A 15659-nucleotide genomic window follows, 5' to 3' on the forward strand; every position below is an offset into this window, starting at 1 on the left:
GCTGCAGCTAACTCTAAAACCTTCAAAAGAGCTCCTTAATATTAATAAAGACACGAGCAAGAAGCAACATGCACCAAGCAAACCTCCATTAATTAAAAACTTGATGCACCGGTCAAATCTTTCCTGGAGGAAACAAAACAAATTTTTCTTGGAAATCTGAGCTGATGATTATAATTTTCTTTTTCACAAATCATCATGCATTCAAAGTTGCGTGTGCTGTGGTTGTCTTGCCCCCAAATTAAAGATGTGTGATGCCAGTAAAAGCCTACACTTTCAATGTTACAGCTGAATAATGAAATAACAAAACAGTCAAACATAATTTCCCTCACTCTTTACTTTCTTTATCTTCATGATAATATCTTCACCACTCTCTGTGAACATTAGCATCTTGGTAACTGAAATCAAAATCTGGTGTGGGAGGCAAGGCTAAGCAGAGATGAGCCAAATGGCCAAAGTTAAGTGGAAATACAGAATTTGAAGGTACATATAACACTCCACCAAATATTGCATCCAAGCAGTCCTCATATTGCATGTACTCATATTAAAGTCTAATCTAAACACAAGACATAGAAAAGTAAACAGCTTAAAGTCTACATTGGGGACAGATTATATAATATGAAACTGTTAAGAATGTCAAAGCCCTGTATTTTTAATCTAGTTTAGAAAAGATGAAATGAACAAAAGAACTGATCACAAAATAAATATTATGGCTCACAAGTACTGTCATTCTCCGACTAAGAAGCATAAAAAAACTCTATAGCCAAAAGACACTTTTAAGAAAAATGAGAGCAAAGGACAGCAATCGTTTTAATGAAATAAGTTATTACTTGTCTTTATAGGAAAAATAAACTTAGTTTTGCTATGATATCCAGTTATATATTATATGAATTCATTATATTGATTACAAAACAAAGCCAAATGTCTTCCATTCTTAATTAAAGTGAAAGGTAAATATATTTCTAAATTCTTAGTACAAAATGTCACCATAATCACAATATGATCCTGTCTGTGGCATGATGAGGACCACCAACTTTCCAAGGTGTTATTTGTCCACAGAAACCTGGAGGACTCACCCTAAGAGCTGGACAGGATATTGAATCCCTAAAGATTTTGCTAACCCCAACGCTTAGATTTTATTTTCCTTTTTGTTTTTACAGATAGAAAAGGTTAAAGTTTTTTTGCAACCTGATTGTTTTGCCACGAATCACAATGAGTGACGAGATAAAGCCCACATGCTCAATATTTAGAGACATTATCAGCGACAATTTTCAGTGATTTTCCAGTTTAATAACAGTCAGATTGTGTTATGTAATGCCATTCCTGATCGGCATTTGAGATGTAGGATAAAGTGAGGTACGCTTCAGGGCCATATACAGGAAATTGAAAGGAAATTGAGAACATTTTTTAGAACCTTTGTCTCTATAACTTGCAAAAAAGAAATTAAAAAAGTAATCACTTTAAACAAAATAAATATTGTGTTTGCAAGTGTATTACAACTGCATTTATCCAAAAACATTATGTGCTTGTGCTGCATGACAAAAATACGAGTTCAAATTAGACATTAGATTTGAAAGTGATGACCCAATACACACTGGGTGGTAGAGTGCCTCTTGTTGGTCTGGATAGAAGCAGCAATTCAGTGCAGAATGGGGTCCTGAAACCATTTTTTTCTCTTAGATTAGAAGTGACCATAAAGCTATATACTTCAAAGCCTGCCAGGTCTACCAGACTGAATGATTCAACATATATATGGTTGGAAATGGATTTATTGTGGATGAAATGACCTCAGCATGAGACTTGTCACTCAGCCTATCCATGGAGCAGTAAATTTGTAATCTGTGTGATGGAAATTAATGGGGAAGCAGTTTGACACAGGGTGATGAAAAGACTCAGATATCAAGATGTAAGGGTGTCATTAGCATCTGGTGTATAAACATGATCGTTCTACAAGGGTGTGGACTATTGTGAGCAACCCTAAACCTTCATATAGTAAGTGCACTCATATAAACACTAGTTCTAACCATGGTCCAAAGCAACATGTATATGTTTTATAATTTTATACTATGTTTCTGGCATCATACAGAAAGCGTAATTTTTTTAGATATAAAAAAAAAATTGCTTCATATTTTGAGCTGCTTTTTTAAAACCATTTATGGTTTTAAATAATCTAAAACCCCTAAGGTTTTAGAATTGGGGTTGTAGCTTGGTCAGGGACTTGCTCTGTGATCGTGGCCTGAAAACAGAAGTGTGTGTTTGTGTGTCAGTGCAGCGTGACTAATGAAAATCAGGAGACCCTGTTTGGCCTCCAGCACTGGACAATTATAAGGAGCTATTAGATGTTACATCGTGTTCTCTACCTGCAGGCGACTTGATGCGAATCATGCAAAAACAAGTACACACTCTCACATACTCTCATATAAAAGCTAAACTGATGCCATTTATGTATTAACATGAGACAGGTGTGCAACCATTATTTTCAGCCAAACCCTCTGACTGTGGCAGAGGCATGAGATGGTGCATTGGCTTTGGCAAGACAAATGGTTAACAGTTTAAAGGTTAGTACTGCTGTTTACTGTAAATCTTCATTACTTACATGTTTATATTTAATATTTGACGTTTTCCAGTCTTGTTCAGATCATGATTTGTCACTATTGCTGTAATTGTTAAAACCTTTTATTGGTTTAGCCAAATGACTCATTCACTCAAAAGGTTTATGGACCAAAATTGGGTTTGTGTGATTGTGCTCACAAGTTAGAATTACTAACTAATTTATGGTTTAGCTGTTTATAACCATGTAACAAACTTAACAAACCTTCCCTGTCACAAGATGCTGGAGGAAGTCTGGTTTGGAAACAATTCCCGTGAATAAATATATGCTCATATAATCAGCATTGAATAGCTTGGCCAAACTAACTGACTGGTTTTTGAGATAAAGAAAGAATTAGCAACGTACTGAAAAATCTTCAGATGATGAGAATCAGTCAATTTTCAGCTTGATCTGTTTCAGTGCCACCCACAACAACAATATTCAGTGTGAAAGTTGTTTACTGAGTAAAGATGACTCACAGGAAGCCAATACAGAATAAACAGAGCGGATAAAATTTAGAGGAAGCACAGAGGTGTAAGAAGCTAAGTTTTACAATGTGTTGAGACATGTCTATTGTTCACTCAGGCTGCAGAAAAGTGTAAAAAAACAAAAAAGCCAAAAAAGAAAGCTAAAACCAAAAATAAAACAAAAAAACAAGATGAATGAAGTGCAGCAAAGGACCTTGAGCTTTCTCTGCTTCCAGTTGTCCATTTCAATTCCTCACTCTAATTTTGGACAAAAGTTAAACTAAAATCTTTGATTTTTAATTAACAGAAGTTTAGAAAACGTCGCCGCACTGGCTAAGTGGATAACTAACACAATAAGCAAGTGCACAAACATTTCTAACCAAGATATCTGTTAGAATATCTTTGCAGCTCCACATATCAAAATGCATGTGGAAGGGTTTCTTAAGACATAAATATTTTGATATTGCAAATTAAATTCCTATTTGTGGAGTTCACAAGAATATGCCAAAAGGAAACTAAAATGTGTTAATAGTTTTACAGTAAATGTGTTGTGCTGTTTGCTTGGTAGCAGGATAATGATAGATTTTCTTTGTTCCTACCTCAAAGAATAGTTAAACCACAACAACTGGAGCCGTCGCTTCACTGGGGCAAACAAGACAACCAGTGTTCATTTTTAGCAGGACTGTTCAAGGAAAACGTTGCTCCCCATTCAAATTGCTGTCATGTGTTCACTCTGTGAAACATAAAGCTCTACTGTGTGCTGCCCTTATGTGTTGTTTCTGCATAACCTGCAAAGCTTAATTTTCCTTTCTAGTACATGTGCGTTTTTATTTTTCATGCCTGTCTGAGGCTGTGCATGTGAGGGCAACTTTCATTTCACCCTGGCTGCACAAACATACGCAAAGCAGATTATTATCTGATATTGCACCCAGTTGTTTTTTGTTTTGTGTCTCTCCCTCTCAGTCTTCAGTGCAACGGCTCTCTCCATGAATGAGGGATTTGTTTGGATTTTCCCCGGCTTTCCGCTGTTCACCGTTACCCTGGTTTAGCTCTTCGTTTTCTGGCCTGGACACAAAACTTTGCAGAGGAAATGATTTCTGACTGGGAGAGATGGAGGTGGAATGACAAACTAATATATCCTAGCTATGAACCCGGCTTAGACTCACACAGATCCAAAGTGCCCAGGCTGCTGCCAAAACTTTGTTTCCACTACCTTGTGCTACAGCCCAGACAGTCCTCATAAAAGTCTGTGGTTGCCTTAGTGAGTTACTCAATAACTGATACAGAAGTTTTATTGAACTGTACTGTGGGTTTGCAACTGCGAATTCAGCCAAGAATCCAATCCTCTTTGATGAAGCACAGAGCATCCAAAGGCACAGCAGCTTATCATAATGCAATAAAAGTTAGACTGTATTTTTCTTGTGTATTTCTCCTGCTCATACTCCAGTTTCCATCTTCGCCTTGACATCCCTCTAAACATCCCACAACCCTTCTGCTCCCTTTTGGTTAATATACTGAGACCCAATCCAGGTCGGCACACATGCAGGTGCTCACAAACGTGTACCAACGCAAGAAAAAAAAACAAAAAACAATGTATGGGTTTTCTTATTACAAAAGGTTGTCAGAACATATCCCACCAATCCAAGCTTAACCTTGGAAAGTAGAAGCTTTCCGAGAGCAAATAAGCAGAAAGACACAATAGACATTTACATATGAGCAAGAAGGCTGATAAAGAATTGTCATCATATTTTAAGCATAATGCTTTGGATGTTTAACCACAAAACTCGGAGCAGAGGTCTTGTGGAGAAACAGATCAAAGACAATTAGGATGTTTTCCTGCAAGAAGGAGGGTTGAAGAGAGGGCGAAAGAAAACACTCCCCACTTCTGATGGTGTGATCACAATTCTTTAGTAGTTTCTGTAAAATGCTTGCTCAACAATGAGAGGAGAGCTTGCAGCACACATGGACTTTTTGGTCCTGCCACAATCCAACCACAGTTTTCAAAAACAATCGCACCCTATAACAATACTGCAATACGTGCACATGTTTACGTCAAAGAAGAAATTAGAAGCAGAAATGTGGGCTGTGAGGGGATGTTCCCCCCCCTTCCTTTACTGAAGGTTGACGTTTGGTTCTAAACTGTGGCTTCAGGCAGCCAGTCAACAGAAGGCCAGCCAGAGGATCAGAGCTGATGTATGATAAAGTACAAATCACAGGCTAACTCACCTTCTTCTTGCTGCAGTAGATCTGCCATTTCTTCTCATCAGGCAGCGCAAACATGGCCTCTCTATTCTTGTCAGTCAAGTCCAGTTCATCCTGCAAAACAATGAAAAAAGTTGAACCCTAACAGCTTGCACAAAGAAATGTGCAGAAAACAATAATTGAGAAAGCTGTGACACAGAAAAAGGACCCATTGTAATGTATAAATGGATTAGTCAATTCTGAGTTATAGTCGTTTTACTGCTTTGGCATTTTTTTACTTTTACAGTTTTCATCGTTCCACACCTGACTTTTAATAAGGTATAAAAAAGGGTTTGGTCTAATCCTGGACATTTTGGATCACAATGCATCTGTTTGTGTCTGCCAGGAGAATGCTTTGTACCCGTTTTTACAGCTGACAATATAAAGTAATTTTCTGTTCTGTACTCATAGTCTACTTTTAGGTATAAACGTTTAAATTGCACCAGTAAAAATTGGCTACCAGTACAAGGTCAGTTGTATGGATCCATCCATTCATTGCGTATGTCTGAGGCTATTGGCCCAAATGGCTCACTTGCTATTTTATTAGGCTCAGTTGCTTGTTAATGCTAACTGTCAATTAGCCAATAGGCATATAGATGTGGTGAGGAGATCTTCCTAAAGCTAAAAGTGGCCCGAATGGAAATTAATAACTTTGAACATGCCATGGTATTGTTGATATGCTGAGATTCTTACATGCACAATCTGTTGAGTTTACAGAGAATGGTGAGAAAAATCCCAATAAAATCCCGTGTCTTGGCAGTTGCGTGGACTAACATTAACATGCCATGTTAATGTTAGTGGGTAATGAGCAGACTGGTTTGAGAAGATAGAGAGTCAACAGTAGCTCAAATAATCATTTATAACAAACCAAGGGATGCAGAATGCCATTATGGAAAACATGTAGTTGCCACTCATTTCATTTAAAAATAGAAAACTATAACTTCCATACCAACACTGAAAAATAACACAACAGAAAAGGGCAGCAATTCAGATGGCAAGGTTTACAGGCATGACATGAAAAAATGAAGCCTAGTATTGCCAATATATATAGATATTAAACAGGGGCAGAAATTGGCAAGGGTGAAATGACCCAGAGCCATTTGGTTTACACTGTGAGCTCTAACGGTCTGGCTGAGAACACGCTCCGCTCACTATAGAAGAGCGTTTTAAAATTCACGCTGCCACTCGGCTCAATTCTTCGTGTTGGTACAAGGAGTCCCCTGCACCTTTTGAAATGCATATGAACCTTGGAAATGAGTCCCTGCATGCCAGAGAGGAAAAACAAAGTTTAGAAAACAAAGATGAACAAATCAGACAAGAGAGGAGTCAAATAACAGATAAACAGAGAGATGTATTAAAGAGCAGTAACCTGTGGATGTGGAAACTGATGGGACAAGAAAAAAGTAAAAGAGGAGGAAAAAGCTTCGCCAATGAGGATTTGTGCTCAACTCAAGCTAATCTCCTCATAATGGTTTTGCTACCATGATGTCAGGCATGGGCAGCAGGCCTCCAAGGAAGCCCAGGATGAAGATGGCCACTGGTGACAGAGCTGGGGCCCCCTTTATTCCACCCAGAGTTTGTTTTCAACAACTCTGCTGAGCAGTGAAGGCTGAGGGTGCCCAAATTCCAAGAATTTGACACTATGAAGAATGACATCATCCCTGGCCCGTTTCTTTCAATGGGATAACCAGCAGAAGCATTGCTGTGGCTTTTGGTAGAGAGGGAAAATATCTGAGGGGTGTGAATTTAAAATGGGGTATAACACAGACAGAAACCACAAAGAAGCTGTAGAATCTTAAGAATATTTTTCATTTTAACAGCAGGACTTCAGAGACTCCCACCAAGTTTAAAACAATGTAAGATCAAGGGTAAAACTTGCCATTATGTGGCAGCTGAATATTAAATCTCTGTCTCAGTGTCCTTTAGTGTCAACAGATTTCGTTTGTGAGCACAGGCCTCTCTCCCCATACTCAGCTCTTCTCTGGCTCGTTGCCTGGTCGCAGGGTCAAAGTCCTGCTGTCAGATCTGCTGCTCTTTGGAAGAGCTAAATTCTTTGAGCCGGTGAGAATCTGTGAGAATGAGACCCCTGGATGTGGACCAGATGGTGGTTAAGCCAGCATCTTATCCCTATACAGCCTGTGTTCTCCTTCCTGCTACTACTAATGCCTCTCTATTCTGAGGTTTTTACATGGCGGGACCAATGTGAGAGGTGAATATCGAGGAACTTAAACAGCAAGTACGTTACAACCTTCTGTATCAAAGACATCCCAGAGAATCTGAAAAATTTCAATGGAATTTAAAACAAGGAACCATCTGCATATACAGTAATTTCCAAACATTTAGATTAAAAGCTGTTAAGATATTGAAAACAACAGTGCTGTACTTCTCCAAATTTGTCACACATCTGTCATTGTTATTGTTCATTAAATGTTACTTATATTGTAAATGTTCACTGGCTTAAATGTAATTATAATTTTCTTGAATACTTTTAATACCCCATAAATACAGGCTTCTGCTTTACGTTTATATATTTCCTTTAAAAAGAAGTTCACACAGAGAAACTACACTTTTAGCAATAGTCTGGTTTGACAGAAGTTAATCCAAATGACACATCTTGACTTGGCCTAACCTCTCAGAAGTTCTCCAAATCTGTCAAAATTATGAGGGAATCACTTTTCCACAGCCTATCCAGGTACTTCACAGTAGGAAATGAGGCAAAGCCCTCATTTTTTCCACGACATTTATTTTAGAACTCTGGCTAGACACCGAGCTTCAATTTTATTCTGGTGATGCCATGATTTGTGAAAGTCTCTTTTTCCTGAAAAATACCATTGTACAAAAAGAGCCCTCTGGTGCAAAGAAAAATCCAAGTAGGATAGCTGAACGTCACTATAACTAACAGTAGGTGGGTTGAATGGTGAAACTAAAGCAAAAACAGCTTCAAATAAGTATTATATTAAGTGTGTGCATAGTTCTGCAATCCACTCCACTGAATGTATTTATTTTTCAGCCGAAGCAGGCAGCATAAATGTCTCATTATGTCTCATTTCATTGATAAAGTGATTTATCAATATTGGATTTGTCTTGCATTCTACCAGGAGTGAGTATACTTTTGAGATTTGCCCCATTAATAGTTTGCAGTGTACTGCATTAAATGTTTTAGACGAATTGCGTACGGCAAGAAAATCTAGAATTGCATAGGTATGTAGAAGGTTTCAAAAGAAAACAAAAAACAAAAAACGACAGCAATATAATGGGGAAAAAAAGAATTAGGCAAGGTACTGTTGAGATACACAAAATTTGTACTTTACTTATTGTTAGATTGAAACATTCCAAGTCAGCATTCACAACAGAAAAATAAGAAAACATTAAGTTATGGATGAGGACTTGGAGATAATGTTCTCGTCATTGCAGTTGGAGTACTTCTCTTTTTACAGTTATGTAACATTGCTCAGTTTTCCTCCACTTCCATCTTGCCTCCCACCTTTCAAACAGTTTCCAATATCACATCTACATCACGTGGCGCGCCTCATGACCCTAGCGGCTCCTAGAAAACAGGTAATTCCTTCACTCTTCCAAAACAAAACCCAAGAGTTTTCTCTTTGTAGCAGCATACCTCCCTCAATGTGCCTCCTTCGTACACCAGCACATTTCAGTTGGGAAATCACATAAAGCAAAGCTAATATTGTTACACCTGCTGCTTGAGAAGGGGAAAAGTACATACCACCAAATCCTTTCATATTTCATGCAGAGCTGCCAGCTGGATAATGTTACACTACCCTTAAAAGTTATCAAGGTGAGATCTGATCGTCATGTTCGCTGTAGATAAATCTCCTCTGTCACTTAATTTCCTGCTTCTAAATGCTTGCGGGCTTCTCAGTTTAGCCAATTTAATTCAAAAGATATGACAGAGTTACAATGCAGCAAGTTTCAAAATCTAAACAGCATTAGACAAATTTAGTCTTTGGTACACTTACAAAGGCAAAAGAAAGCTGTAGCATTGCTCCAAAATAGGAGAAAAACCAGCAATACTGCTCTTGCTTATCATAATAATTGTAGGATTTGTGATGGAAAAGACACGTTTGAGTTGGTAAATCTGTCTTTTGGAATGTAAAAATAGAATAAGGTCAGCACCGTCACCATTTCACTATCATATATGCGGCAGCAAAGCTAATCCGATATGAGAAGCCAAATAAGCATATCCTCCCTGATGCTGAACTCTTTAAACACCAAAAAGAGCTCCAGATTTCAAACTGACCTACAGTGAATCAATACAGGATGAATTGAATGAAGAATGGTTCTTGTCCAAAGGCTGGAAAAAGACTGGTTAAAGACTTTTAACCCAGTGACTGGTGGGGCCTTAGAACCATGGTTAGGGACGTCTATATTAAAACTCCTGGAAGTTTCAACTGAAAATCTGGTAGATTTTATTATTAAATTGAAATCTGTCATCATTGGGCCTTTCAGTAGGACAATAATAGACAATATATGGCCAAATCCATCACTTTTCCCCATCACCATCTCAGTCCGCAGACCTAAATCCTACATTGAAGAACAGAAAATATAAAAAAGACCAGGGACTCTTGTCTCTCTATGACCTCATATTAAATCGTCCAATGATCCCTCTCTTAAATTTTTGAGAATTTTCTTCTCCACATTAAAACAGAAGTTGCATTTTCTACATTTGTCAAAGAATTTCAACATGTTTTTTTTACACATCTTTGCTAGGGGTCCAAGGTTTTGTTAGAAGAGAAGCAGAATGACATGAAATGAACCATCAGGTAAAAAGTCATAGTTAGTGGAGAAACATTAGCAAACTATCTTAATTATACAGTGAATTCACAGGAGAACACACTTGGATACAACAACACACTTAGATAGGACAGAAAGGTGATTACAAATTTAAACACGTTTGATAAAAGAGACGTTTGCATGTAAAACATTGGAAGTTCCATGTAGGCTTAAGATGAAAGCTAATATCTTGACAAAGATCCTGAAGAATGAAGAATCAGAGCGAGAGTTGGTGTGAGGCTTTGCAGTGGGAGTGTCTTTGTGGACTGGAAATACTTGTGGCTTCACATACATGGGAAATGTGACATCTCTCATGCATTCATGTCTATGAAGTGGCATTTCCAGGGTGGACCCAAATGCCTTTTCTTCCTGTCTAGCAACATAAGCGGGGAGAACAGACTCATGAGCTGTACAGGTTATCCTGCATGAGTGAGGCAGGGGAAAGCAGGCAGGAAGTCATATTAGACCTCCAGGGAGACTACAGGAAGTCGGAGCGGTCATTATTGACCCAAACAAGATACAGTGAGTTTGTTTACACTAGACCTTGAGTGACCTACAGTGAGTTTATACTAGACCTTGTATAATATCACCTTGATTTTTATTTTTATTTTTTAAAGTTTTTCACAATGGCAATCAAAAAAGCTCAAAGATTAACTTCAAGTGAATAGAGAAATTCAAATTCACCATTCTACCACTGGTCTTTTGGCTCTGTTAATAAAGGCTCAGTCACATTTTAACCGCTCCAATGACTCAGACAGTAGCAACTTCAAGCAGACAGCTCTCTTCTAAACAAGCTTTGGCCACATTCATGATGGGGCTGACTCAGGACAGTGAGGGCTGGCTTTGCAGCAGTTTAGGAAGAGAACGTTAAAAAATTAGAATCGCTAGAGAAGGAAGGGAGGGAAATGGAAAGGAACGATGGGTGCATCCCTGGGTGTGTACGGGGAAGGAAACTCACTCCCATTGCCCAGAGGGAGGAGAACGTTTCCATTCCCTGCCGTTATGCAACAGATTTGATTTGTGTCCGGCTCAAAAGTCACACAGCATGGAACACTGGGAATAGATTTATGTTTCACAATGTTTCAAACATTTTCCTGGCATTTCAGATCAGAAATGGTCATTTTACCATGACTAAAACACATAGAGTGGACACTGCCAAAGGTCACTGCTCGATGATGCAGTAAATGATTACGCATCTGGACCACAGCAGGACCACTACAGAACAGTGGGATTAAAGTTGTCCTAAATTATGACAGAGAGCAAAGGAAAGACAAAAACAGACGGAGAGAAAAAGAGGGCAGAGAGCAGAGCAAAGCGAACATTAATCTTGTGTCTGTGAGTATTGTACAATCCAGATGTTGGCCTAGTAGAGCCGATTCAATTTGGCAGATACATTGTGCGCTACATCCTCGCAAAAAATCATCACAGGTGGACAGGACGCATGTTTCTTCTTTCCTATATTTTAAAAATGTGGGACACAATATATGCGCATTATATCATTAAAAAAATGATAGAAATGGGAAATTTATCCTTTACATCTTTATAAACGTCTCAGCAGATTGCTCCCAGATGCCAATTTTCCCCACAGTAAACACTCATCGTTATAAGCTTCGACGCGTAAATGCCAGCGTAGTTGTCCCTGAACAACCTCACACTTGGCTTCTCTTTGTAGAAACAAAAGGTTCATTTTGGTTTACTGAGCTGCCACCAATGAGAAATGAACCAAAGGACCGGACCTATTCAGGCAAACACACTTTAAATTATGAAACCACGAGAGTAATTGCTCATTTGATGATAAAAGGTATTAGGAGGGAATGGGCCTGACAAACAAAAATAAAGCTGTTGATGTTTCTTGGTGTGCCGCCAGACTTCACACATGGCCAATATATCAACTAAGCATGCAAGCCTAGGAGTTCCTGGGGAGGGAGGAGCTTAAAAGTGCGCTGTGATCCAAAAAGCAGACCTTTAATACAGGCAGCTGCTGCCAGATGCAAAATGTATAGTTTAACTGAAGTGATGCTTACACTGTGACGATCAGCAGCGATTGTTTCCAGGTTCGCACTGGGCTTTTATTTGGGTTTATGACAAACTCAGAGGCAGGTTTATTATTAACACTTTCTCCAGGCTGAATTGTGCATCTGACAGAACACACTTCAGTGTTTACACAAGAAAACCAAGAATGGAAACCACACATGCTTGTCTTGTTACAGTAGTTCCTTGATGTACAGGCCGAGGATTATATGTCATGTCAATTTTGCCTCACTGCCGGCCCCACAGGTCATACAGGTGCATTTTGAAAAATGCAAAAGAGACATGTTTGCTTAAACCAATGGTTTGAGATCTATGCAGGACAGTGATGATCTTAGCACTCTAAGATCATCATATTCAGCAGACAGTTGGTTTTTGAAAAAAAAATCAAATAAAAAAAAAACGTTGCTAGTTGATGACATGATGGAATTCATGGCATCATATAAACCAAAGGTTTTGAGTCACTTCCTTTTACAGACATGAACTTTAATTAAATTTAATAATCTGGTGCAATTCTTTGGAGCTATAATAGCTTCAATTCTCTTGCTAAGGCGGTTCACAAGGTTGTAAGAACAGCTACAAGGTGACCTGGACCAGACTCCCCTATAGCTCATCATAGTGGATCTCCACACAAAATTCATTTCTGCATGCCCTTATGGATTTTGCTTTATGGCTTGAATTTTTAGAACAAGCCATTCCAGTGCAAATGTTTGCAGAGGCAGCATGCATGCCATGGTGCTTGACTTTATTCCCCTGTGGTGAATAAACTAACTGGACTATATACTGGACAGAATAATGTAAATGTGACGAACGCTATGCAGTTAAACATGGTTTCTATTCCCCAATAAGAAAACCAAAGAGCCTCATTCTTTGGTTTAAGAATAAACAAAAAGGGGATAAAAAGTTACAGATTTAAATTTTCTTTTATAAACCCCTCCCCCTCTTTTTCCCCACTCCACAAATAAAGTGGTTGCTGACTGTGCACCGTGTCACCTTCTGACGCGGTAAAAAGAGACCCCATTATGCATATGAGACATGTAGGTGGTTTACTTTTTTCCTCTTGGCCCAGATCTGTCAATTCCATTTCAAAAACTCCACAGAGTCTTGTTCCCCTAGTCAGGAAAGACTTTCAAAACAATAATCCCCATCTCCCGTTTCCATGGAAACTCACTATGTTATGCATTATTTCTCTGTCCTTCCTGCCCTTCTCTTCCCGACATCCGCTCGAGCTCTCTGCTTAAGTTACAAACAGAGAACCCAGGATAGCTGTCTCTGAGAGGTCTGGTTAAACCAGTGTTTGGATGACTTGTCAAAACTGTGTCATGTTGTCTGCTGCCTCATCGGTGAAACAGACATCGAGAAGCCAGGTGCCCTTGGTTTCATAAAATATGTTCATGCAGAGGTCATGGAAAAAGAAGAAATGAATTAAGTTGACAGGCACTGGGCGATCGACCTAGCGGAAATTCCTTTTATCTTTTCAAACTTTATAGCAAGAGAGGATCGTAACCTGCACGTATGGAAAGCCGTTTCTCTTTTTTTTCCTCCAAAAAAGCAGATGTTTTCAGTGTTTCAAAACCTTGTTTCTTTTGGTTAGGAAAGAAAAAAATCAGAAGTTCTATAAATTGGTGGCAAATAATTTTGGCTTTCTTCCGCCTCACTTAGGCATCTGTCTTGCTTTCATCTTAATTTTACCCCAGAAGAAGCCACGGGTCGTTCAGTCCTCTTAACCACGAGGATTGCTCCTGTGATTTGGCTAAATGCTCCCATATGACGAGCAGGCAGGAAAAACTCAAAACAGTCTCTGATTGTTTTATTATATATTTTTTTTATTACAGTCAAACCAGAATTGATGCAAAAATATATCTGCAAAGCCTTGACTTGTATCACACATGTGAACTCGCAAACTGTTGTTTTACATATTCAGCAGACAGTCTTCCACTTTACGTAAAAGAAAAATAAAATCCACTGAGGCAAATGATGGTATAAATGTTGCAACCTCCTTACTACATCTTTTTCAATCTTGACAATAAATATCTTCAGCTACTGTTGTTTAATGGTTTATATGTTCTTCAGCACATAATGGCCTATAATGCAAACCTGTTGTCTGTCTTTTCAGTCAGCTAAAAAAATAAAAAATCTACTTTTTTTCAATATTTCCTGAATTTAAATTAACAGTGAAGGGACATATCGCACAGACGGACTTTTAGTTTTCTCTGAGAAGTTAGACATGCCATAGGCTGCCCTGCAGGCACACCATTAGACATAATGTTGGGAGGGCTAGCATAAAGCAGGAAATCCGAGGCCAAAGGGAAGCGAGGAGGGTGCTACGATGAAATCAGACAAGACTGACAGTGACCATGAGACAGGAAGTGAGCAAACGGACAAACACAACACAGCCCTGTTCTTACATGGCAGCTGAAACTCACTTCAGAGCTCTCCATTCTGACAGCTGTGCCCTGATCTCTCGCCACTGCCTGGGCACATGTCGGCACAACGATCCCCATCTGGCACTGGCGCAAACGCTAAGCTTCTGCCAGTAAGCGTGATCTGTGCACGAGATGTGCGCTGTGTTCATATCAGTTTGATGATGCAGATTGGGGCATAGCCTCAGCCAACCATCAAGGCAACTTCCGCAAGACCCAAGCATTTTAATTCTTGCCTCTAATCCTATTTGTTCAGGATAATGAGCAACACACAAACTATCGGGCTGCAAGCCAAGAAGGAAAACAATAAGAAGAGGGTTGTTCTGCTTTTAGTGAAAGGCATGTCGCACATTATTCTTCTACGCAGGTTAATTTGTTTCAATGATTCAATTCAAAATGTTAAATTCATAATGACATGAAGTCATTACACACAGTTATGCATTCCGGGTGTTTATTTCTGTTAATTATGACAGACTTGTCTGAAAGCTGAAAGATTACACACAACCACTACAAGTGTGCTGCAGTATGCAACAGTTATGTAATTTCAATATTATGAATATCAAAATTATGGGTAAAGCTGCAGATTTAACAGTTGTCCAGCAAAATGTCACTGTCAATGTGGAGCTTAAGAAAAGATTAAAGCCAAGGAAGGTGGTTGTTAAGGTGGTTGTTCATCATAGTACTATATATAGGTATATTAACAAAAAGTTGAGTGCAAGAAAAAAATTCCACACGCAAACGGATTAACTCCTTGACTTAACTTAATTTTCTTATTTAACCTTTGGTTTGGCATCACAAAAAAAAAACAAACAAAAAAAAAAAACTTGAGATTAAAAGTCTGACCTCCAAGAGCCACCACACAGAGACCTAATGCAGGATATGGGCTCCAATTTTCACATTTCTTGAATTAATCATATCCTTAACCAGAGACTCCATAAAAATAATTTTATCAGGGCCAAGGTGAAAAACTAGTGGAATATATATATAAAAAGTGTTTTCTGATGAAAATTAATTTTGCATTTCATTCAGAAAATAAGGTCACAGAGTTTGAAGGAGCACTGTTTTCAAGCAGAGAGACATTTCTATAGTCATTGGTAATTTGGGGAACCTGTTCATCTGTGG

The 15659-nt window shown here is 38.7% G+C and overlaps 1 protein-coding gene across 5 annotated transcripts in view; it reads right to left on the reverse strand.

The window, feature by feature from the left end:
* Positions 1-15659, reverse strand: part of daam2 (dishevelled associated activator of morphogenesis 2) — a 99020-nt gene that overhangs the window by 48637 nt on the left and 34724 nt on the right. For all 5 annotated transcript variants that reach the window (XM_044141905.1, XM_044141909.1, XM_044141907.1 and 2 more), the window contains exon 3: positions 5281-5370. In XM_044141905.1, the coding sequence (XP_043997840.1) occupies positions 5281-5370 (90 nt within the window). The remainder of the gene's footprint in view (positions 1-5280; positions 5371-15659) is intronic.

This window comes from Gambusia affinis, linkage group LG16, assembly GCF_019740435.1.
Source record: "Gambusia affinis linkage group LG16, SWU_Gaff_1.0, whole genome shotgun sequence".
In the NCBI taxonomy this organism is placed as follows: Eukaryota; Metazoa; Chordata; class Actinopteri; order Cyprinodontiformes; family Poeciliidae; genus Gambusia; species Gambusia affinis.